Source organism: Rhinatrema bivittatum, chromosome 3 (genome assembly GCF_901001135.1).
Source record: "Rhinatrema bivittatum chromosome 3, aRhiBiv1.1, whole genome shotgun sequence".
NCBI lineage: Eukaryota > Metazoa > Chordata > Amphibia > Gymnophiona > Rhinatrematidae > Rhinatrema > Rhinatrema bivittatum.
The window spans coordinates 569,874,671-569,900,915 of record NC_042617.1 but is presented as its reverse complement, the minus strand read 5'-3'; the positions used below and the strand labels follow the sequence as shown (position 1 = coordinate 569,900,915).

At 43.8% G+C, this 26,245-nt stretch overlaps 1 protein-coding gene across 1 annotated transcript in view; it reads right to left on the bottom strand.

Annotated features, from left to right (window-relative positions):
- Window positions 1-26,245, bottom strand: part of MTHFD1L (methylenetetrahydrofolate dehydrogenase (NADP+ dependent) 1 like) — a 623,332-nt gene that overhangs the window by 12,257 nt on the left and 584,830 nt on the right. The window contains exon 27 of the mRNA XM_029596548.1: window positions 20,725-20,845. Coding sequence (XP_029452408.1) covers window positions 20,756-20,845 — 90 coding nt within the window. The 3' untranslated portion in view covers window positions 20,725-20,755. The remainder of the gene's footprint in view (window positions 1-20,724; window positions 20,846-26,245) is intronic.

Below are 26,245 nucleotides of genomic sequence, written 5' to 3'. Positions count from 1 at the left end.
TATTTTAGAATGCTCTGGGGTAATGATTTTAGTAGAAAAATGACGTTTATCCTTAAGAGAAACAAATATTTTTCAGTTGCTAAGCCTTCTGGTTAGTAACCTGGCAGGTAGGAAACACATAACTTTGTATTCCGTTTGGAAACCTGAGCTCAGTTTATCTTTATTTCGTTTTTTGAAGGCTATGATTAAAATATACCAGTGCTGTATGGAAGGGGCTGGCAAGAGTTAAATTAAAAAAATATGTCTCTAATGGTAGTGCCATGCACATGATTTAAGACTCAATTAGGTTTTATGGTTTCTAACCTGATTTCAAGGGAAGAAAAATGATACCATTTACTCCTGACTTAGTCATAAGAGTCTGTACAGCATTCTCCCCATCAGGAGGGAAGGCTGAGAAGGTATGTAGCATGAATTAGTCTTGGACTGCTCTGAAAAAAATTATTTTTTTGTCAGTGAAATTCAAATTCATTTTTCAAAAATGTGTGCATTTGTGTATGTAGTATCTTTACATAGATACATACACACATGCACTTACCTATTATAAGGTTGGTATACTGCACATATGAAGGCTAACATATGTCATACACATGATGCCATGAATATATACATACTATAAATGCCTGCTGCTGTGGCATATGTTTTAAAATTTCTACATATAGGTTTCAATAACTTTGCTTTTACTTTTATGTGTCATTTTATTCTCAGCGCCTTGATTTTAAACTTTTATTTTAGCAGGACCGGTTTTTTAAATGCTAATTTTATCTGTTTATATATTATAATTTGGAACAGACATTATCAATTTGATTTTATTGTGTTCTTCGGTAAGCTGTCTAGGGCAATTGCACAGGCGACATATACATAAATAAATAAATAAACTAAAAAAATAAATAAATAAAATTAAAAATAAAATAAAATTAAAAATAAAATTAAAAAAAAAAATAAAGGCAAAGATTTTAGATACATCTGTGGTTATTCTTCCTATTTGTGGCATCTACCAATCCTTTTGGGGGTTTTATTTATTTATTTATTTTTTCACATGTGCACTTCACATGTTTTTTCACATGTGCACTTCAGCATTCTGAAGCATACACATTTTTTTTTTAGCTTAAAGATGACCAGGTTTCTTCTAATGCCTAATCACTATTTCTATATGGTAAGGTTAGAAGCAGCTTGCTTCCCACAATCCTCCTCTCACGCATCATTGTGCATCTACAGCTAATGATGCAGCAATGATACAAATTATTTCCTGACACCCAATACAACATGCATTTAGTCCTTCCATCAGCACTTTTCCACAGAGTGTGACTACATTTTTATACCCACCAAAATCTTTTTTCTCTGTAGGATCGATTTATTTATGTATGTATGTATGTATGTATGTGTTTTTCTATACCGAAATTTAGCTATCTGCCTTCACTCCAGTTTATTGATATATCTGTACAATATACGTAAACAGTTTGTTTAGATTCCTACTGAGTCATGGTTAGGGATGCACAATTTGGCTTAGGCTGCAGAACTGACAGACTTCCTGCCTAATCATAGAAAACTTTAATTGCTCATGGCTGGAAGGAGCCAGCTCTGGGGTGGTCGGCTTACTGGCTAATGGCCAAATTCTAAATCGGCCATGCCCGCAAATATTGTCACTTAAGCGCGTGGCTGGGCCCTGTGCGTGCTGCGCGCATGTTCAAAAGGGTCCGGCCACGCGCGTAAGCGACCATTACAAACGTAATTGCTGGGCCCTGAAAAGTGGGTGGGGGCGTGTTCTGGGCTAGGAACGGAGGCCGGTCGGCCGGCGCGCGTAAATTACTTCCGCTCGGGAGCTGAGGTAAATCGAAAAACAAAGAAAAACAAAATAAAAGGGTGGGATTTAGGGGGTGGGGAGGGGAGGGGAACATGGAGGTGGTTAGGGAACGGGGGAAGGCCCGATTTTGTCGCAGCACGTACTTTTACAAAATTAGGACCCATTGCGCGCGCCGCCCACGGATTTTATAACATGCACGCGCCGGTGTGCACCGGGAAGCAGGCACGCATGGACTCTTGCATGCACCTTTTAAAATCTACCCATGTGCATATAAGTGAATTTCTCTCTTCCAGGGATTTCGTAAAGGACAGGCAAGATGGGAGCCTGCATCAGATGGGGAACCCACCTCCAGGGTGTCATATCTTTTGGGCTCCATCCCACTATGCAAATACCTTTCAGAGGCAAACCTCACCTACTTCATCTATGCAGACGACATACAAATATTACTCCCCATAAACAAGTCCATCCAACTAACCATGGAAAAATGGAACAAACTCAGCTCAAATCTATCCCACTTGCTATCTCAATTATCACTATGCCTCAACCAAGCCAAAACAGAAATCATTCACATCCACGATGACCGTCCCTCTCATCCACTCAAGTGCACCCCCTCCGACCACCCAGGAAGCTCAACCAACCCGGGAGTGCCACAAATCTCACCCAAGCCGTCCACAAGAAACCTAGGCGTAACAATCGACAGCCAACTCAACTTTAAACGACACATCTCCAATACAATCAAGGATGGATTCTTCAAACTCCAGACACTAAAAAAACTCAAACCCCTTCTCCAAGAGCACGATTTCCGAACAGTCCTTCAATCAATTATCTTCACAAAACTTGACTACTGCAACTCCCTCCTCCTTGGCCTACCAGAAACCCACATCAAACCCCTCCAAGTGCTACAGAACGCTGCCGCCAGAATCATCTCTAACAACAAAAAATCCTCCCACATCACACCCACTCTCAAAGAACTCCACTGGCTACCCATTACACAAAGAATCCAGTATAAAACCCTCACCCTCATGCACAAAAAAATAAACAACAACAATATGAACTGGCTAAACAACGGAATACAACCTTACCCTACTCAAAGAACTCTCAGATCCACCAACACTGGCCTCCTAGCCGTACCCAATCTCAAATCTGCACACCTCAACGTCACCCGCAAACGAGCCATAACAATAGCGGGCCCCACCTTATGGAACTCCCTCCCCACCTGTCTCAGAAATGAACCTTCATTGCAAGTCTTCAAAAAACACCTCAAAACATGGCTGTTCCTAAAAGCTTTCCCACCTGACACGTAACCTGCCCAAATGCAACTGCAACACACCACGCCCCCTACACAAGCATCTCGCACCACCATCTTCCCTCCCTTGCACCACCTTCCTCCCACCTATCCCCCCCTTCCCCCTTTCAACCCTCCTTGCCAACCTTAACCTTAAAATATCCTCATCAACAAGTCATTTATGTACATATGTTATATACTATATCAAATGTTCCATGTAATCCTGTTATTTCTGTTACAATTCGTTATATTTTATTACAATGTTATAATTTATTATATTTATTACAATGTTATAATGTAAAATAGGGCTGTTACTACCCTATTCTTTTAGTTATCTGGAAACCGATGTGATATCTCGATCGAACGTCGGTATATAAAATAAATAAATAAATAAATAAATAAAATAAAGTATTATCTGGACTTTTGTCATTTAGAAAAACCATTATCTGTTGCAAGGAGTGCCTATTTGTGATTGAGGTTGATTAGTCAATTGAAACCTTTTTTGGATCTTAATGCTTTAAAAGAGGTGACTTATGCACTGGTTATGTCGCAGATTGATTATTGCTACCAGGTAAAGTATTTAGAAAACTGCAGATAAAACAGAATACTGCAACATGCTTAATTACAGGTAGTTCATGGCATGTTCTGATAGTGGTTACCTATTATCCTGTGATGCAAATTTAAATACTTGCTATTTTCATTTAGGGTATTGAAAGTTCTGTGTCCACATTATCTTAAGGTTTAGTAATAGGCATAATTTAAGAGTAAATCATAGATACTAGGTTCAACTTCCATCAGCAAGAGCCTATTGTCAGGATCTGTGGACTCGGTATATATCACCTCTGAAGCTGTACAAGATGATAAGGCAGGATACTGGGCAAGACAAGGGCTGGTCTTCTGCCTAGCCAGTCTTCTCCCCGCAGGTTGAACCCTTGGATCCTGGGGGCCAATAGTTTTTTGCGGGGGCAGTATATCATGGTGAGTCTATCTGAACAAGACAGGCCAGGCTAATGCAAGGCGTGGAACAAACTGGACGAGGCAAAGCTTGGAACAGGCTGGGTGAGGAGAGGCAAAGCTTGGTACAGGTCGAACAAGGCAAGGCTTGGTACAGGCTGGACCGGGCAGAGCAGGACAAAATCAGACAGACAAGGACAGGACAAGGTCTAAACTAGGCAGACAAGTGCAGGACTTAGACAAGGCAGATAAGGACAACACCCAACAGAGAACATGGAACCCCGAAGGCAACAAGGTTGGATGTCCATAGGCCAGTAAGCTACAGGAAGGCCTAGGTAGGCCACAAGACAGAGCAGGCCCGGAGGCCTCAAGTCAAGATACGAGAGCAAGAAGGCCAGTAAGCCACAAGGCAAGGAGCAAGAAGGCCCATAGGCCACAAGGCAAGGCAAGGAACAGCGGCCAGGTCAAAGAGCCAAGGGTGACTCCATGAGAAGGCAAGATTACACTGGGGCTGGAGACTGAGTGTGGTGCAGGCAGAGAGGAGGAGCTTGGCAAGCTGGAGGCCAAGCTCACTGAGGACTCCTGGTGGAGGGGAGACTGCAAGACAGGCTGAGACTGGAGACCATTGAGGAGTTGATTTGGATAGCTCTGAACAGAGCTCACTGGAGGCCTCTGCAGTTGAGGAAGCATCATGTTAGTCAGAATCAGAGTACGATGAGGCTGCATAGCAGATGAAATCGTAAGACCTATAGGCATGTGCAATTACAAAATGGGCTTTTTCTGTATCAATGCCTAAGCTTTGGAATGAGTTCCATATTTTCTTAAGAGAGGAAAGTGACATTAAAATTTTGGAAAGGATTAAAAACATGGTTGATGTCTCAAGACAGTGGAGTTGATAAAATGGGAGGACACTAAGCGGCGAATAGTAGCACTATATATGTTATTGTTTAAAATGTTATTGTTTAAAATGTGATGCATTATTGATATGTTTGTTTTATAATGTGATGTGAAATTAATGTGACTGCGATTTTATGTTATGTTTTGTACATCGCTTTGGGCGATTTTTGATCTGGAAAGATTTTAAGTGCTATTAAATAAATAAATTCATCCTAGCAATGGTCCTGCCCCTACCTTCCTCCTCACTTATCCCTCTCCTCTTGCTAATACTTCCACCATCTAAGCTGGCTGAAAGAAGGACAGTAGTGGTATCTCAGGTTATATCCTCTTCTTCTGCTGCTGCTGGGAGTCAAACTCATGTTCTGAACAGTGTGGGATACCGTATGGTATTCGGGGGGGGGGGGGGGGTGTCAGAACATGATTCTGAGCTCCAAGTAGCAAAGGGGAGTGAAGCACCAGGGAGGGGTGGTGAAAGAGGGGATCAGTAGAAGGGTATGAGGGGTGAGAGAAGGATTGATGCAGTGAGTGAGATAGTTTTGCAGATAATCCAAATTGTTATCCATATAAATGGCTTTTCCGGGTATATTAAGTGCTTCTCCGAGGACAAGCAGGATGGTAGTCCTCACACATGGGTGACATCATCGGATGGAGCCCAGTCTGGAACTTTGATCTCACAAATTCTAGAACTTTCAAATATGCCCTACTGAGCGTGTGCAGCTGTAGCCATCACCCGGTCCCCTAGGCAGAGTCCCTCAATCTCTTTTTTTTACCACGGAGCCGTGTGTCTCACGGTATTCAGCTTTGCTCTCTCCTCACAGTTTTTGTAAATGATTTTTTTTCTAGAGTTGCAGCTGTTTTCTTTCCTTTACCTACAGTAGTTTTATTTCTTTTCCTTTTTCTTTCCTCTGTCTGCCGGCCGCAGGGAGGGCCTTAGTCGGTGTGCCTTCTGGCAGAGTCTCTTTCTATCCCTTATTAAAAAATATATATATATTGCACACCGATTTTTTTGGAATAAAGCTACTGTATATCCTTGTGTATAAGTTGTTCTTATGTATAAGTCAATGGAAAATTTTGAGACCAAAATCCATTGAAATCCGTTGGCTCATGTGTAAGTTGAGGTTTAAAATGAGCGATCTATCAGGAAGATAAGAATAATTAAAAAAACAAAACAAAAAACCCCTCAAAACCCGCCCCCAACTCTTCAAATTTCATTAAATATACATGCATACTAGAGTTGTGCATGGGTTTTGTTTTTTGTGCCTGTTTTGTTTTTGGATAGGGGTGGGCCATTTCTGTCCACCCCTGAATCGGAATTTTTTTTTCCATCATTTCATTAGAAAAAAACCCCAAAACCCCCAAACCCTCCCCAACCCTTCAAATTTCATTAAATATACTCCCACCGCGGGCCCAGGAGTGATCTCCCGAGAGGAAAAAAAATTCAGAACTGGGGGTGGACCAAAATGGCCCACCTCCCAAGCCAAAAACAGGCACAAAAAACAAAAACTGTGCACAACTCTAGTATGAGTGTATAAATTGACCCAGCTTTTTTAGGCTTATTTTCTGGCATAAATTTCTCAACTTATACATAAGTATATCCATAATATATCGGGCTTGGTAGTGTGTCCGTCAGTGCTCGCGCATGTTCCCCAGCTCGCCGATAGATGGCGCAAGCGGCTCCCTGGCTGCCTTGGAGGCTCAAACACGCCATACAGCGGCCATGTCACAACACCAGCTACAAGAGGTACTCCTGGGGGAATGCAGCGCTACTGTGGAATGCAGATTTTGTGCAGAATTCCTCCGTCTCGCAGATTTCCTCCCTTGCCGGAAGACTATTCAAAACCAGAAGGACAGCGGCCATCGTGGGAGAGGCATAAAATAGCAGAGGAGACCCTGGTATGCCTCTCTCACTGGCATCCCCCCCATGCTCTCTCTCACCCTCCAGCTGCGGGACCCGTGCTGTTTGCGGCGACGATGAAGGCCCCCACGATCGGCACGCCCGGGCCTTCATCTTCGCTACGAACGGAGCGTGTGCCGCGGGACAAGCTCCGAAAATGGAAGGCCCCCATGTACTGCGAACGGCGCGCCGGGCCTTCTTCTTTGCTGCAAACGGCGTGGGTCCCGCGGCTTGCCGGTGAGAGGGAATGTGTGTCGGGGAGGGAAGGGTGAGAGAGAGCAGGAGGGTGTGAGAGAGAGCATGGGGGGGATGCCGGTGAGAGAGAATGTGTGTGTGAGAGAGGGGGGGGTGACAGAGAGCATGGTTGATGGTTGGTTGGGGTGGGGAGGGTGTGAGAGAGAGCATGGTTGGTAAGAGAGGGGTGGGTGGGGGGATGCCTGCATGTGGGTTTCAGAGAGAGGGAGCCTATATGAGGGGAGGATGATGCCGGTGAGAGAGAATGTGTGTGTGTGTGAGAGAGGAGAGGGGGTGTGGGGGAGTGCGAGAGACAGCTTGGTAAATAAACTTTGCCAGCCCTGGCTTTAGCAAATGTGCCTCCACGTCCCTTGCCCTGGGTGAAAACAGTTTAGTTTTTCCTTTTCAGCTAACGCTTCCATACAAGAGCATATGTGCCAATAAAAAGGCTCGCCGCCTGGGCATAGAACGGGTACAGTTGCTAGTACGATATATATCTCTGCGCCTTATGCAGAAACCAAAACCATATCTATCCTCTGTGGATTTATGCACTGTTTAGTGAGCCTTAATGTTCTCAGGTTTAGAATATTACAATTCACTTGATATTTGGCTACAGGCTGCTGTGTTACAGGCTCTACAGGTGGCTCAGAATGTTACTGTCAGTGTGTTAATGGGATCTAGATAGGGATCCACATTACGACAATGTTGCGATCTCCTCACTGATTTCCAAAACACTGGTGTATTAAATTTAAGATCCTTTCGTTTATTCATAAGGTTCTAAGTGGGTTCTCCGAAACGCTGCAGTGTCGAGTGTTGAAGACGGCGTGGGAGTTCAGAGATTTTATATGCACAAGTTCTTTAGAACAAGAGTGATCTAAGTATTTGTTTCTGGTATAAGCATACAGCCAGCAGATAAGTGCATTTTGAAAAGCAGTTTTCTAATAAGAGTAACTTTTGAAGAAAAGAAAGAAAGGGTTTTTGATAAGAGCAATGAAAAGACTATTTAATGAGTGTCATCTCAAGAGACTGATGATTAATACAATTTAAGCACAGAAAAGTTTTGTTATGGGTTGCCGGATAAGGAATACAAGGTCAACCCAGTGCTTTATGATGGTCGCTTGGATACACGCATGATTTAAATTGTCCACTTGGAAGTTATATGTAAAAAATATTTTATGATTCATGGTATTTCTTTCTGCTAAAAAAGGCAGCAGCAGGCTCCATAGCTGCTCTGGAATTCCCTCCAGACTCATCAACCTGAGAGAGAAGCAGACAAGATCTTGCCACTAGGGTGCAACAGGAGGCAATCTGTAAATTCACTGCCACTGCCTCAAAGGCATGCTTAAGAATAGCCTCAATCCTTCTATCATGTAATCCTCCAAGGCCGTTCTTCCCTCTACGGGGATAGTCGTCTGTTTAAAACACGGCACATACTAGAGCATCTACTTTGGGAAAACACAAACCCTCTTTCACAACTGGATCCACGGGGTACAGGCCTTCCAATGTCCGACCTCGTTTAAAATTTACCTCTGGGGCATCCCATTCCAGATCAATCAATTCCTGGATGGCATCCATCATCAGGAAAAAACAAGAGGCTTTATGTAAGGAAACCAAAATGAGATGCTTCCTCGGCTCTGACCTAGCATCCGAACCAGGAACACCCAGATATTTCAAGTTTTGGGAAATCAGGTCTGGCAGTTCATCTCAATGAAAGAAACGCAACATGATTCGATACGGTTCCAACCCTGGAAAAATTTCCCCATCTTCCAGGGAATCCGGATCAACCTCATCAGTGTCATCCGGATTGCTGTTGGGAACATCCACAGGGAGCTGGGGCAAGCCCCGGCGCTTTTGCATAGGACTGGAAGAGGGAGAAGCCACCAGCTGAGGGTCCAACCGGACAGTAATGGGGGAAGCAGAGGACTGCGCCTGAAGAAAGGCTTGTAGGCCTTGAAAAAATTTCACCCAAGAAAAAGCAGCTCGGTCTAGACCAGGCTCAGAAACAACTGGAGCTGGTCCCTCAGAACTGTCCTCACCAGTGGAGGAGCCAGTCAAAGGAAACCAAGATCTGGCATCCCCCAAGTCAAGGCCATGACCAACCCATCATCAGAATGGGAGGAGCCAGACTTAGCAAAATCCAACGAAGACAATTCTCCCTGAGTGTCTGAGCAGCGCTGACACAGGTTAGAAGCCAGGTCAGGCTGAGAAACCCTAATATGACAGGTAACACAAACAGGAAGCCGCTTAGGCTTCTTGCTTACTGGCACTATCTTGCACTATGGGGTACATTTTCAAAAACAGCGCAAGCGCGAACAAAAGTATGCTGGATTTTATAAGATACACGTGTAGCCGCGCGTATCTTATAAAATCCGGGGTCGGCGCGTGCAAGGGGGCGCTGCCTGTTCCCTCCAAGGCTGCTCCGAAATCGGAGCGGCCTCGGAGTGAACTTTCCTTCCGCCTCCCCTCACCTTCCCCTCCCTTCCCCTACCTACCCCACCCCCCGGCCCTATCTAAACCCCCCCCCATCTTTGTTGGCAGATTTACGAAATCTGCACGCACCAGCGGGCTGTTGGCGCGCCATCACCCGACCCGGGGGCTGGTCCGGAGGCCTCGGCCACGCCCCTGGGCCGGCGCCACGCCCCGGACCCGCCCCCTGACCCCAAACACGCCCCCTCCCGCCCCTTTTACGAAGCCCTGGGACTTACGCGCGTCCTGGGGCTAGGTGCGCCGGCGCGCGAGTGCCCTGCGTGCGTAAATCCGGCCGGTTTTATGTGCGCAGGGCTTTTAAAATCCGGCCCTATGCATTTAGCACCAATTAACCCACCAACAGCAACACATCTGCAGGCATTACCTCAGGTATATGCCTACTAAAACTGTGATTTAGCTTAAGATGATCATTAACAATACAAAAACATAAGAATAAAAGATATGCCATACTGGGTCAGACCAAGGGTCTACCAAGCCCAGCATCCTGTTTCCAACAGTGGCCAATTCCAAGCAACAAGTACCTGGCAAGTACCCAAACATTAAATAAATCTCAAGCTACTACTGCTTAACAATTAATAGCAGTTTATGGATTTTTCCTCTAGGAACTTATCCAAACCTTTTTTAAATCCAGCTACACTAGCTGCCGTAACCACATCCTCTGGCAATGAATTCCAGAGCTTAATTATGTGCTGAGTGAAAAATAATTTCTTCTATTTGTTTTAAATGAGCTACTTGCTAACTTCATGGAGTGTCCCCTCGTGCTTCTGTATTCTTAGAGAGTAAATAACCAATTTACGTTAATCTCTTCAAGTCCTTTCATGATTTAGTAGACCTCTACCATATCTGTCCCCAAGTCGTCTCTTCTCCAAACTGAACAGCCCTAACTTCTTTAGCCTTTCCATGCCCCTTATCATTTCAGTCGCCCTTCTCTGCTCTTTCTCCAGTGCAACTATATCTCTTTTGAGATGTGGCAACCAGAACTACACACAGTATTCAAGGTACGGTCTCACATGGTGCGATACAGAGGCATTATGACATCCACCATTTTATTTTCTATTCCCTTCCTTATAATTCCTAACATTCTGTTTGTTTTTTAAACTACCATAGTACACTGAGCTGATGCTTATCTAATTCGATGCCTAAATCTCTTTCCTGGATGGTAACAGCAAGGGCTATTTTTCCTTATATGCATCACCTTGTACTTGTCCACATTAAATTTCATCTGTCATTTGGAAGCCCAATCTTCCAGTCTCACAAGGTCCTTTTGCAATTTATCACAATCTGCTTGCATAATTGTCATCTGCAAATTTGATCACCTTATTTGTCGTTCTCCTTTCCAGATCATTTATAAATATATTAAAAAGCACCGGTCCAAGTACAGATCCCTGAGGCACTCCACTGTTTACATTTTTCCACTATGAAAACAGACCATTTAATCCTACTCTCTGTTTCCTGTCTTTGAACCAGTTTGTAATCCATAAAAGGACACTGCCTCCTATCCCATGACTTTTTAGCTTTCTTAGAAGCCTCTCATGAGGGACTTTGTCAAACACCTTCTGAAAATCCAAATACACCACATCTACCAGTTCACCTTTGTCCACGTTTATTCACCCTTTCAAAAAAAATGTAGGAAATTGGTGAGGCAAGACTTCTCTTGGGTAAATCCATGCTGCTGTGTCCCATTAAACTATGTCTAATTAAATGTTTTGTGATTTTATTCTTTGTATCAGTTTCCACAATTTTTCTCAACACTGAAGACAGGCTCACTGGTCTATAGTTTCCCGGCTCACCCTGGAGCCCTTTTTAAATATATGGGTTACATTAGCTACCTTCCAGTCTTCAGGTACAATGGATGATTTTAATGACAGGATGGCATACACCCCAGGGTTCTGAAAGAACTCAAAAAATGAAATTTCAGACCTCTTTCAATTAATTTGTCACCTAACATTAAAATCAGACATTATGAAAACGTGAACAGTTTAACGTTATTTTCCACAACTGTTTTGTAATGACTATGATATACAAAGTAGGATATTTGTTGGATTTTATATATATATAATATATAAACACATAGATATAGATATATAAATGTAGTTATGTTTGACATTGTGTATTTCAGCACAAGAATCAGTCTGTGGTTGGGTATGATGTTCATTTTGTCTATGGTTTTATGATTTTTATTACATATGCTTGTTTTATGCTGCAGAGAATGATGGCTTGAGTGGGTAAGAAATTCTTTAAAATAAAAATAAAATATATGAAGACTATTACCATTAAATTAAAAATCCCAGTTTTTAGAATATAACCAAAGCGTATCTAAGAATGCCCTCGTAAATTATATTTGTTTAATACTTTTATTAACTTGAATAGAGCTAATGCCAAAAATGGTTTTAATCCTTATATGGGAAACAAAAAAATTAGGGTTTACAAAGCTCCCATCATAAAGGACAGGCATCTACTGTATCTCTGGCAGTTGCAGCTTAACAGAAAAAAAATAAAATGCCCCAGCAGTCAGTGCTGTTTGCCTTAGTACCTGTAATTTCTGATCTTGTCAAATCTTATAAACAAGATCCCTCTGGGCTCATGTTTCAAACAAACATATTTTAGGTGATTTGTCAGTTAAGAAGCTGAGTTTTCTTGAGACAGAAATCATTTGAGTGATGAACAGTTTTTGAGGTGCTGTGACTGTTGTCCTACTCAAAGGCATAAATGAAAAAGCTCACTAAACAAGTAGTATGGAAATAATTCACCATTGCCCTAAGCCAACCATTGCATGCCAGAGATTTAACAAGATTATACTTTGCCATTTAAGTAGATACAGCTGTCATGGCTAAAAAAATCCAACAAGGCACTAGGATATGATGGCTGGTATTCTGAATTTGTAAAGATGCTGGGACTATAAGGACGACAATGGCTTGCAATCCTCTTTGCCATTATACACAAGACAGGTAAAATGCTGACAGCATGGAAGCAAGCCAGTGTCACTGTGATCTTAATTCTAGTCCTGCTTATCCTTCACCTCAAAGCTGATGGAATGATCCCTGCTTTCTAGACTTTCCTCTATTATTGACTCTCCACTGCCTCCCGAGCAAGCTGGATCTCAAACTGACTGTAGCGACTGCTGCTATTAACAAATCACTGCCCTTTATCTTCTATTATACTGTTTTTTTCAGCATCAGTGGAAAATTGATACAGCAATTATTGACTGCCTATACTACTGTTTGTTCTCACAGGATGTTCTCAAGACAGACAAAATCATCAGATAATGGATAACTGCACCATTAATTGATGCAATGGTCAGCAACCCTACCTTCACTCACTGGTAAAAGCAGCTGCAAATTAATCATAAACATTAGCTTTCCCCCCTCAAGGTTCAGACCTAGCACCATCCCTATTTTTAAGCTTTATTTCTGTACAAGAATGGAAACATAAACAGTAATCAAATACAGACATAGTTATAACAATGGCCATACAATCAGTATGAAGTAGCACCATCCCTAAATAATCCATAATATATCGGGCTTGGTAGTGTGTCCATCAGTGCTCGCGCATGTTCCGCAGCCCGCCGACAGATGGAGCAAGCGGCTCCCTGGCAGCCTTGGAGACTCAAACACGCCAGAGGTACGAAGGACGGCAGCCATCGCGGGACAGGCAGAATACAGCAGAGGAGGCCCTGGCATGCCGCGAACGGAGCGCATCCCGCAGCAAACGCTCCATTCACGTCGAGGATGAAGGCCCGGCGTGCCGTTTGTGGCAAAAAGGGAAGGCCCCCGTGTGCCACAATCGGCGCGCCCTGGCCTTCATGTTCGTCACGAACGGAGCGTGTGCCGCGGGACGTGCTCCATTCGCAGCATGCCGGGGTCTCCGCTGCTATTTACTGCTCAAGGCAAAAATGGAAGGCCCCCGTGTGCCATTCATGGCACACGGGCCTTCATCTTCGCTGCGAACGGCGCGCTAGGCCTTCAACTTCGCTGCGAACTGCACGGGTCCCGTGGCATGCAGGTGAGAGAGAATGTGTGTTGGGGAGGGTGAGAGAAAGCAGGAGGGTGTGAGAGAGAGAAGGGGAAGGGGGGGATGCCGGTGAGAGAGAATGTGTGTGTGAGAGAGGAGAGGGGGTGTGGGGGAGTGTGAGCGACAGCTTGGTTGGCAAGAGGGGGAGTGCACGGGATGCTTGAATGTGGGTTTCAGAAAGGGAGCCTATATGAGGGGATGTGTGTGTGTGTGTGCCAGAGTGAGGGAGCCTGTATGTGGAAGGAACAGTCTTACAGTGAATTTCTAGGGAAATTCTGCTCAAAACAATGGATACCAAGAGGGCCCGATCACGGGGAAGAAACGCTTGGGTTTGAGCCGTGTCCAACTAGGTGCCAATGAAGCTCAGCCGAGGTGATGGGTCGAGATGGGACTTTGGGTAGTTGATAATAAGCCCCAGGGTCTCTAACACTTGAATGGTCAAGCACAGGGACTGCACCATTCCTTCCTGGATGGGTCTCTATTGACAAGCCAATCGACCAGGTAAGGGAACATTGCACTCCCAACCTGCGGAGGTGTGCGCTCAGTATAACCAGACACTTGGTGAAGCGCATGGGGCCAATACCAGGCTGAATGAAAACACCCTGTACTGAAAGTGTTGCTCGCCCACCACAAACTGGAGATACTTCCTGTGACCTTAGAATATCTCAATGTGGGTGTAGGCGTCTTTTAGGTCGAGGGAGCAAAGCCAATCTCCTATTTTTAGGAGGGGAATCAGGAAGCCCAGAGAGATCATCTTGAACTTTTTACTTCTTAGAAACTTGTTTAAGGCTCTCAAATCTAGGATAGTACCGAGTACCCCTGTTCTCTTTGGAATCAGGAAATATCGGGAGTAGAACCTGTGGGCCCTGTCCTTAGGCACTCGCGCGCACATCGCTCTGACCTTTAAAGGGGCCTCGGCGGGAATCTAGCCCTCGGCCCCGGATGCTGATGTCATCGGACCCTGGTATGTAAACCAGGGCTCCGCCACTAATTCCTTGCCTTGGCAACAGGTCTCCACTTTTGATCGTGTGCTTGTTGTCTTCATTCCTGGTTCCTGATCCGTACCTTAATCCCTTCCTTGTCTTGCTGGACTGATCTTTGGCTTTGACCCTTGCTACCTTGGACTATGCTCAGGATTGCTTCTCTGGCTTTGACCCTTGCTACGTTGGATCACGCACAGGATTGCTTCTCTGGCTTTAGCCCTTGCTCCATTGGACTACGATCTGGATTGATTCCTTGGCTTCGACCCTTGCTCTGCTCCGTCTCAAACCTTGTCCTGTTCAGCCACCTGCCTGACCTCAGCTTGCCTTGACTACGCCTTTAGCATCAACTTCGGCCTCTATTACTCGGGCGCCCCTTGTCTCCACTCTGTTCCTGTAGGCGCCCGGGTCTCTGGATCCCTGCCTCGTCCGGACCTACATCGGTCTCCTGATACCTCTGCTGGTTCCTGACAACCCTTGCACCACTACTACTGGGAGTCATCCCACGGAGGCCCGCCTAAGACCAGCTGGCCCCAGCATCCAAGGGCTCAAACTGCGGGGAATGAGGGCTGGTATTGGTGAAGCTCCAATTGGCCTCCGTCTCCTAGTCAGCTCTGCTTCCCGACGTCAACCCCACCTCGGGCCAAGGTTCCACTACCAGCGCAACAAGTGCTTAAACATTTCTACTACTATGAATTACTGAAATTGGGATAGAAAAGGAATTTGGTTTATGCTGTTCCTCCCTTTTAAACTGTATGCTAAAGTGCCATACAAAGACAAAAATAAATGTCAGCAATGCATGAATGAAAGTGCTTTTCATTTCACATAGGAGGGCACACACACACAAAAAAAAGAGCTGTGCCAACTGCTGGAAAATAAATTCTAATAAGCCTACAAGTAAATGTCTTCACACCAGCAAATATCAAAGAATGTCCTAACTGCTCTTAGAATATTATGTTGTGTTACTACCCTCAACTTTTGCTAAAAGATAATAACATTTTAAAATAAAGAACAAGTTGAAAAAGTGCATGCGTGGAGAGTGGCACAAATATGCATTTCTACTCCTGACAATCTGGTCATCACCTTTCTCTCCCAGCAAGTCTATCAGGGAAATGGATCTGATTGAAATTTCGGTAACAGACATTCTTACAGGAGCAGGCTCCTGACACATGCGTATAGATGTTAGACAGACCGACAGACAAAAATGATAACAGCTACAGTTGCTTTCCATGGATGAAATAAATAAAATTGAAAGAAATAAATCTATCTCCAATGTATTTTTTTTCACCTCATCCATGGTGTACTAGTGTCACTCCATAGCATCTTGCAATACAAGCCCAAAATATGTTGCATTTATATTTCCTGCGGTGTTGAACCAACTTGGATTCAAGCTATGCGCGTATCTTATAAAATTGTGCGAACAAAAGTACGCGCGCGCGCGTAGATTTGTAAAATCTACTCCAGTATGAATTCTTTAAGCTATATATTTCAGATCTCCCTATTTTGTCAGGTACGTGGGCTTGAATATTTCATTTTAGAACTGTTAACTGGAATATGTACTATGGCATGGTGAAGTAATACCTTTTTTTTTTTTTTTTAGGAGGAGGGGGAAGGAATGTTGGGTGCATACTATTTATATATACAGTATACTGTAAATGTATAAGTTTTTTCTCCTACATGTTTGCTGCTGTTTGAAATGGATTATTAATTTGTGTTCTAATCAAAACTTTATTACATGTAATTCATATGTTCTAACAGTTAAATAGGCACTATTTTCTTACAAAAATGTACAGTTTCATTTACTGAATCCGCACGTAAAATTATTTTCTTCAGCTGTGCTTACAAAGAAGCTATTCATGTTGAGCAATTATTTTCCCACCTGAAGGAATGAAAGCTATTTCCTTGTTGATAAATCTGGATCTCTCAAAGATAATTCTCTGCAGTGATTTTGGATTGATTCCCTGTAACACATTTTTTTTTTAAATGTGGCATTGATAAACTCTAGGGATCTTAAAAAAAAAAAAAAAAAGAACCCTACCAGTGAGATGAGAAATATCTATATACAAAGCTGTGGCAGCATATGCTGTACAAATCTAAGCAAGCTCTCAAGTTATTTATAGAATAGTAAGAATGGAAGAATACTGAATATGTTCATATCACAGTGTAGAATGTTACAGTTGCAATTCAATTAATCTATAAAAGAAAACTAAAATTGGAATTTAAAATCATTATTACCATTTTAAGTTGAAATAAAAACACAAAACCCCATTCCACAGACCCTCAACCCCGGACACAAACACAAAACAGTGTGAGGACAATAATTAAATTGCTCATATTGGTACAAACACCACGGGGAGTTTTTACATGTGGAATTTGTACCAATAATCAAAGCAAATCTAGGTGCATAGTTTTGATTTGATTATTCCGGATCTACACCTGCATTTTTTTTTTTTTTGCAGGTACTTTTTTTGCAGGCAAAACAATGCATACGGTTTTGAAAATTCCTAAGCCCTCCCATGGGAACACCTCTACGATAAGTGGGCAAAAACGTAAAGAGTGGTTCAACATCATCACACTTTTTTCCCTGCATAGAGGATGGGCAATTTTCAAAAAAACCCCTTTTCAGCAATTATTTTCAAAAAAACCCCTTTTCAGCAATTATTTTTTACCCACGGCAATGGCTTTAAAAAAAGATCCCCTGCAGCTAAACACAATCGTTCTTTCTGGAGGTCATTTTGAGAACTATGCGGGCAGTTGATAAAGTCTGAAGTCAATATTCGGTAAGTAACGCCGTGAGTGGCAAATTTATCCGGGCACAGTAAACGCGTGTAACTTGTCTCGGACACTGAGTGGGACTTGCGCGCACTGGTCTCCCTCTGAATATACTCGGATAAAGTTATGCGCGTAACTTTACCCGGGTAAAGAAAGGGCTGCTATTTTTTCCGACCTGTGTGTGTAACGTTACCTGTTCAGTGGTGAGCATGCATGCACTCTAGGTAAAGTTAAGCCGCACAAAAGCTTTTGAACACTGACCTCTCTTTGGGCACTTTTGCACACAAACACCGCACCAGTTGTTAAAGGGAAAGCACGTTTGTGCTTTCCCTGAGGAAACTGACTAGGGAAAAAGTACCCACAGAGATCTGTATCGGTTTTTTTCTGCAGATACTTTTTTCCCTGCAAAACTATGCGTAGTATTGCCTTCCCCTACCTAACCCTGCCTCTGAGTCCACCAACTCATTTGTGTGTGTGTTAATCCCCAGGTGTACCCTTCCTGCATGCAGGGTGAGCAATTTTCAGACAACCTATTTATGGCTTTCAGAAATAGCTCTCTTCCTACTAAACAGTGCAACCCTCTGCCTGAAATGCAGTCAACATATACCACAAATACGACAGAATACAGATAATGAAGTGAATATTACCCAGGCTGAAACTGTAAAAACCAGTATCTCAGCACAGATAAATATTTTTCATGCTTTACTTTAAACTTTGGTCCTATCTCTTGGTGCATGACTATCGGGGTAATAAAGAAAGGGAGTTCTTAAAATTTGAGATTCATCTCTAGTCCATTTATAGAATTGTTGGGATACTGGTGACCTCTGCTGTCTTAGCATGATCCTAAACAAACATCTCATAGGTGGAAGTCTGAATCCCAATTTGCTCACTGGCACAGTTTCGGGTAACAGTAAATCCAGGGTTTAATTTATGTGCTGAAGTTGAAGCTAGACATTATGGGGTTGATTTTAAAATCCCTGCGCGCGTAAATCCTCCTGGATTTACGCGCGCAGGGCACTCGCGCGCCGGCGCGCGCAAACCCCCGGGACGCGTGTAAGTCCCGGGACTTCGTAAAAGGGGCGGGAGGGGTCGTGTCTGGGGGCGGGAGGGGGCGGGTCCGGGGACGTGGCGGAGGTTCGGGGGCGGGCCGGGAGGGCGATCCCGAGTCCCCCGGCACTGCGGTCTGTGCCAGGGGATGCTGGGGAGGCAGGCGTAACTTGCCCAACAAAGGTAGGGGGGGGAGATTTGGGTAGGGCTGGGGTAGATAGGGGAAGGGAGGGGAAGGTGGGGGGACGCGGAGGGAACGCAGGCAGGCTGTGCGGCTCGGCGCGCGCAGGCTGCCGATTTTGCGCAGCCTTGCGCGTGCCGACCCCGGATTTTATAAGATACGCGCTCCGTATTTTGGGGAGCCTCGTTATCCCTGCCTCCAGCAGTACTGTTTCAGGCCCGCAGCCCAAGGGGCATTGTCAGGTGGAGCTGGAGCCCAACAAGCAACTTCAGGTACCACCTCCTTTTATGATGTAGTCATAGGGACAGAAAAAAAAAACGCCAAAGATGCTGCCAGGCTCAGATGTCTTAGTTTTTGGGTATTTGCCAGGTTCTTATGGCCTGGATTGGCCACTGTTGGAAACAGGATGCTGGGCTTGATGGACCCTTGGTCTGACCCAGTACGGCATGCTCTTATGTCACCTATGCAGCAACAGTCAGGCAAGTAAGCTGCCACGCTGCATACAATAACTACCCTCCTCTTGAAATCTTTGGGGAAGGAGAAAAAAAGGGAGGCGAAGGGAAGGTTGGAAGGTGGGGGAGGGAAGTGGGAAGATGGCAGATGAGAGGGGGGTGGGGAGGATGGAAGATGAGAGTGCTGGAAGCAGGGCCGGTGAAAGCACTAGGCAGAAGTGGCCTCCTAGAGTGCCGATGGCGCGAACAAAAGTACGCACGCACATATGTTTTGAAGATCTACCTCTATATGTATAGAGCCATAGTCAGGCAGTTTGGCACCTATGGTCAAGTTAAAAAGTATACCGTCACCCTGTGCACAATATATGAAACCTCAAGCTAGCAGATTTTGTGCTGGCTGTCTCAAAGGTAGGTACTTGCAGTTGTGATTTCACACACAAGTTTGAGGACCAGAAATACATAAATCAAATGAGAAAGGAGTTTTTAAAAAGTGGGGTGAAGGTCGGTGGCTCATAAAATAGTAGAGGAAAGCTGGGTTCTACTCTAGACTCAGCATTAGTTCTTTGGACTCACTGTGGCTGCGAATGATAAAACAGCACTCACAAACCTTCATGCGAGAGAGTGGGTCAATTACTGATCTTATGCTGATACCTAATGGCTGGCCAGACAGCTGCACTGGAAGTTACTCGGAAGGAAGCCAAACCCTGCTCTCAGTCTTAGGCAGGGCCTATAGATACATATATGCAATAAAGTGTGGCAGAAAATTGCGCCAACATCGGAGGTCCCATATATTGGTTTGCTTGACTAATGCCACTTAGGAAGATTTGCAGAGAATACATGGAAGGAAACATTTTTAAAAAGAAAGAAACAAAAAGTTGTTCAGCCTGTGATTGGTGATTTTGTGCACTCTGGCTAAGTCTCATCTAAAACTAAAGATAGCCAAGGTGATTTACAGACCGCGGTCTATTAACTAAAGCACTGATATTTGCTTCTAGATCTTAAGAGCTGCAAACAAGTTGGGTTTTCAGGATATCCCTAATAGATATATATGAAATAGATTTGAATTTATATTGCTTCAACTATATGCAATCCTATCTCATAAATATTCATTAGGGATATCCTGAAAACATCACCCACTTGTGGCACTCAATGATTGAAAAAAATCAATGCAGTAGAGGGTCATGAACTATTACTTGCTTTAACGACTGTGATCCCGGTTTCTAAGATCAAACAATGTCTCAGCACAAACTTCTCTCATCCAGCCGACTCAAATGATAATCATCAAAATAAAAATCATGAATCACAAACTGCTAAATTATGACTGAACAAATTTGCAAATCTGTCAGTTTACACACGGATCTCTAATGATTTTTGAGCAGAAAGTGCTTGTGCACTGTCTGGCCCATTGCAGCAAGTTACGGAAAAAGTAAGTTTAGCAGATTCTAGATTAAATGTAATAGTTATTTTTAAAAATAGTTTGCCCTCCAAGAGCTAGAACCTTACACTCTTCAGGAAAGAATAATCTGCTTTGCATGTAAACATACAGATAAAAAGTGCATAAAATCTGTTCACAGAGCTGCCCATTTAGGAGCAGAAATCTGCAGTACATTGATGGTTCTGTTGAGACTCTATTGAATTCAATGGCGTAGCCAGCAGATTTCCAAAATATCACTTGCTTCTTTATTTTTACAGGAAAAAATGCACTCTAAAATAATTAAATACAACTCACCTGAATCTAGTCTTTGGTGCTTAGAGTCCTTTTAAAACAACCCTTTAACTTGCTCTGTGACAGGGTCAAGGTCAATGTCATAGAAGCATGGTCTTGTAGGCAATCCTGGCATTGTGCTCATCTATGGGAAAAATAAAGTCAGATTATATACCTGTGAAGTCCCAGCAGGGGTACATAAAATAAGAGAGTCCTGAGGTTGGGTTTTGTGGTCCAGGCATCAACTCTGTGGGTTCAAAAAAACCACAATGGTCTGGTAAATGGTGGATTGAACCTAGTTCAGAGGCTTAAGGGATAGGGAAATTAAAAATAAACGTTTTCCTCTCTGTGATCACCAGACTATCCTCCCATGCACAAAATTTTCTGTTTTCCCTTTTTCCATTCATTGGCAGATCAGTATATCTCAAACCCATAATCTTGGGATTAGTTAATCAGTTTCACACACTGATCTGTAGTTCAAAATTATCATAATTTTTCTTCTTTTGGGGTACCAGCAGTCAATCAACAATAAAATACACAAAAGGATGAGTCACGGGATTCCACAGCAGAGACACTAGCATTGCTTCAGCACAAAAATTCCCATTCTTTAGCTTCCTTTAGCATTATATTAAGATCAGTATCTCTTCTCCCAACAACCTATGTGCTTTAGTCATTCTTCAAACATAATCTCATCATTTCTCATACAGATGCACTTACTGGTAAATTTTAAAAAGAACGTGCATGCGCCCATAAATGTGTGTATTGCAACACGAGGAAAGATACGCCTCATTTTATAAAGTACACATGTTGCATTTAAAATACTCATGGTGGATGTATGTTGACAGCATTTATACACATATCATATGCACTCGCCGGCATGGGGAGAGAAAGCGAGAGACCCTCTGCAAAAGGTCAGTCTGACACTCTATATATACGTACCACTCTAGGGAGCAGTTTGAATTGGGGTGGGTTTTCGGGAGGTGGGTTGGGGTTAGGGGTGGTAGTGTTACAGACACATTCAGAGGTATTCATTGTAAAACTGACATCACTAAAGAATTTTAGCCCTTATAAGCGATGAAAAGGAGTTGATTTGTACACTGCAGTCTCTGCTAGCTGCATTGTATAAATCAACTTTTCATCGCTTATAAGAGCTAAAATTCTTTAGTGATATCAGTTTTACATTGAATACCTCTGAATGTGTCTGTAACACCTCCCCCCCGTAATCCCCACCCCTATTCAAAGTGTTCTCTACAGTGGTACGTATATAAAGAGCGTCAGACTGACCTCACGCAGAGGGTCTGTCTGTCTGTCTCTCTCTACTCCTGTGCCCCTTAAGGACAAATAGCAAAGTTACGCAGGTAGCATACGTGCGTTGCCTTTGCACAATTTGTGGCTATGTGTGTCAGTCTTAGCCCCGCCCCTCTTCTGCGTCCTTCCCAGCTTCTTAAAATTCACGCATATGTGGCCATTTTTGCAACACTTTAAAAATCTACCTCAATTATTTAGAAGGACAAAGGATCTCCCTATATAATTCTGCACTTGCCAATAATCAGTTTTATGTCCTTTGATCCTCTCTTACTCTACCCCAGGCATATTTTCTGCAATTCACATTTTTCTTTGTAATCTGCCTTGTGCCTTTCCTAGGAAAATGTGGAAAATCAAATGGGAATAAATAAATACAGTTAGATTCCATGCCTCTTCCCAGGTGCTACTAGACAAATACCTAGGAGTATTTCCTTTGACATACCTGCATCTACTGTAAAGGTTGGTCCTGCTGGAATAGAATAATCAGAAGGCCTAGAGGGATATTTCCAGAACCCAGGACAGGGTTTGTCCTTCCCAACTCCAAATTCAGTATCACCAAAAATATCTCCTCCTAAGTCAGGTCTCAAGCTTATATTTACTCAGGATGCACTTTTCTGAGAGGTTATACTTTTAGGGCCAGATTTTATAACATGCGCACAGGCGTAGATTTGTTCGCGCAACCCGGCGCGAACAAATCTACGCCCGATTTTATAACATGCGCTCGCTGCCACGCGCATGTTATAAAACCCAGGGTCGGTGCACACAGGGGGTTGCACAACTGTGCAACCTGCGCGTGCCGAGCCGAGCAGCCTGCCTCCGTTCCCTCCGAGGCCGCTCTGAAATCGGAGCGGCCTCGGAGGGAACTTTCCTTCCGTCCCCCTGCACCTTCCCCTCCCTTCCCCTATCTAACCCGCCCCCCAGCCCTAACTAAACCCCCCCTGACCTTTATTGAAGAAGTTACGCCTGCCTCTGGGCAGGCGTAACTTGTGCGCGCTGGCTCTTCATCCCCTGGCCCGGTGGCAGTTCCGGACACCTTGGTCCCGCCCCCAGAATGCTCCCTGCCCCTGGAACACCCATTTTTTCAAGCCCCAGGACTTAGGCGCGTCCCGGGGCTTGTGCGTGCCGCCGAGCCTATCTTGCATAGGCTCGGCGCGCGCAGGGGGAGGCAGGGCTAGGTTTTTGGGGGTTGCGTGCGTATCTTACGTGCGCAACCCTTTGAAAATCTACCCCTTATTTAAAGGACTAGGCAAAATAGTACTATTCTATTCGGCATATCCATCCACCCATGAATAACCAAAAATAGAAACTGTGAGAATTTTTGGAAAACTTTGAGGACTCATTCCTAGTGGCAAAGGGACCAGAATTTAGGACCTGGGCTACACCTGCAAATGTAAAACCGGTAAATCATTCAGTGAATTCGGCAAACCATGCAACAAATGATTGCATTGCCCTTGATGGACTTGCAAATGCATTATTTGGTTTTTTACATTTACAAATCATCTGCTATTATTGGGACTGTAACAACCAAGGTAGGGGAGCAAAGTATTCATATTAATTTTAAAGATTTTATTTAACAGTGTTCTCGGGGGCAATGTCAATCCATGGGTCATATGGACAAATGGTTAAAGAAGAGTGGCTGAAAATGCAGTACTAGCAGCTAACATACAGGCCGATACAGTACAGTGTGCTCCGGTGGAGCGCACTGTTACCCTGCGATTGGACGCGCATTTTGGATGCGCTAGCTTTACCCCTTATTCAGTAAGGGGTAATAGCGTGTCTAAAATGCGCGTCCAACCCCCCCCCCCAAACCTAATAGCACCCGCAACATGCAAATGCATGTTGATGGCCCTATTAGGTATTCCCGCGCAATTACTTTCAGAAATTAGCACCTACCCAAAGGTAGGTGCTAATTTCTCCGGCCACCAGGAAAGTGCTCAGAAAAGCAGTTTTTACTGCTTTTCTGTGCACCCTCCGACTTAATATCATGGCGATATTAAGTTGGAGGTCCCGAAAGTTAAAAAAAGTAAAAAAAAAATAGAAAAAAATTTTGAAATAGGCCTGCGGCTCGAAAACCGGACGCTCAATTTTGCCGGCATCCGGTTTCTGAACCCGTGGCTGTCAGCGGGCTCAAGAACCGACGCCGGCAAAATTGAGCGTCGGCTGTCAAACCCGCTGACAGCCGCCGCTCCTGTCAAAACAGAGGCGCTAGGGACGCGCTAGTGTCCCTAGCGCCTCTTCTTACTGCCGGCTCTAATTAAAATAAATTAAAATACTGAATCGCGCGCACATGAGAGTGGCCTGTGCGCGCGCCGGGAGAGCGGGCCTTCGCCCGTTCTTCTGCGTTTTTACTGTATCGGCCCGATATTGTGATAAAATATGACCTCAGATGGCTACTTAATTTAAAATGGCATCTTGCATTCTGTGGCTATGGAAAGCAGGACCCATGTTTGAGATAGACGGAAGAACTCATGACGCACTAGACCTTTAACATAGCAATTCGGAAATGCAGCTCTACAAATTCCCACTTACAAACAAGAATGTAGGTGACTGAGGTTGGGAATGAACATAACATGACGCTCCATTTGCATTATAAGTCTTCTACACAGACAATTTCCTAGTTTTAGGACGGAAGCACCAAGAAAGCACTTTACCTTCAAAGCAGCTCAGGTTTAGCTTCCTCTATTGACTTTTCCTCATACCAATATAACCCAAAGACACTGCCTTGTTGACCTGATCTTACGCAGGAAATGCTGAACAGAAAAAATGGCTGCGACATCCACGTTGTGTGCGCAGACCTGGATTTGCACACTAGGCCTGTGACTAGGATGGCAAACATCTGGGGGGGCAGCAGACCAGCTGAAGATTTGCTGTCTCCCAGGCACTTTCCTTCTGTTATTCAGGGATATGAGGTGAGCTTGAAGCAGTCTGAGCAGAGCAACGAAGGCTGCACCTTAGACCTTTTGCTCTGTTGTCTCTTGTATTGCTGGGGAGGGGGTGACTGCACTAATAGTACCTAGGGGAGGCGAAATTATAAAACCGTCATTGCCTGGAAGAGGACGTTGGCATCACTGGCCTGCAGTGGAAGGCAGCAGTGAGCCTTTGACACTGCTTACTTCTCTGTGGGTGAACGGTGCTAATGCGGACTTTTTTCCCCCTCTTCAGTGCCGCCCATGAGGATCAAAACCAAGGAAGCTGTATGGCTGGTCTGCAGTGCCTTTTTAAAAATCTTCTGCATCATTAGTGAAGCCACACTGAGGCATGAAAAAAAAACTGCATGAGGCTTGGGAGCCGTGAGTCGCCAATCCCGGACTACGCCATGGGTTAAATGTTCAGAACCAAATTTATAAAAGTACCATGTGAACATAATATGAATAACTATCAAACAATAGTAAAAGTGTCATGTCCTCCATTCTTCTAAAACTGTTCACATACAGTGTCAATACAAGAAAAAGTCCTTCTTTATATTTACTTATTTCTTTGATAAATTCCCTTAGGTAACCTTTTGATGATAAAAGTACCCATATTGGAATAAAAGGTTCAGAATGAGTCTTTTAGAAGCTGACATCAGAAAGAGAGATGGCACCATCTATTGATGTAATTTCCTGATGTCATCCTTATTCTGAATATATTTTTTGTTGGTCAGTAACTTTAAACATGACGGTTTTTTTAACCGGTATATTGCACAGATATAATCCATAAATCAATTAAGTGTCTCATGTATGCATTTTGAAGGTCTTGGTTTTACAAAGTGACTTTTGACTATCGAAGCCCACTTTAACAATCAAATAGAGAATGATCCAACTACACAGCTTTTTATTTTTTTTATTACTAACCCTGCTTTCACAGTATGTGCATTATTTCCATGGTGCAACTGAAGTCAACACCCATTATGTGCAGTCCTATGATGTTTCAGGAAATGATTATCATAACATTTAAAGAACTTGGCTTTCACTATATTAAAAAATATGAATATACAGCACAAGCACATTGAGACACAAAACTGCATGAGCATAAACTTGCACAAGGGACAAAGCAGGTCCAATACCCTCGATGCGTGTGTGTGCGCTCACATGTCATGAAACAAGAACACATAAGAAAACAGCACAAGAGTCACACACACAAAAACATTTGAGGGAACACTCAGTAAGGCTGTTTTGCACATTTCTTAAACCTTCTGCTTACAGTCCTTGTTTACAAACAGCAGTAAGCAGCTCTGTGAGCTGACAAGGAAACAGGATGC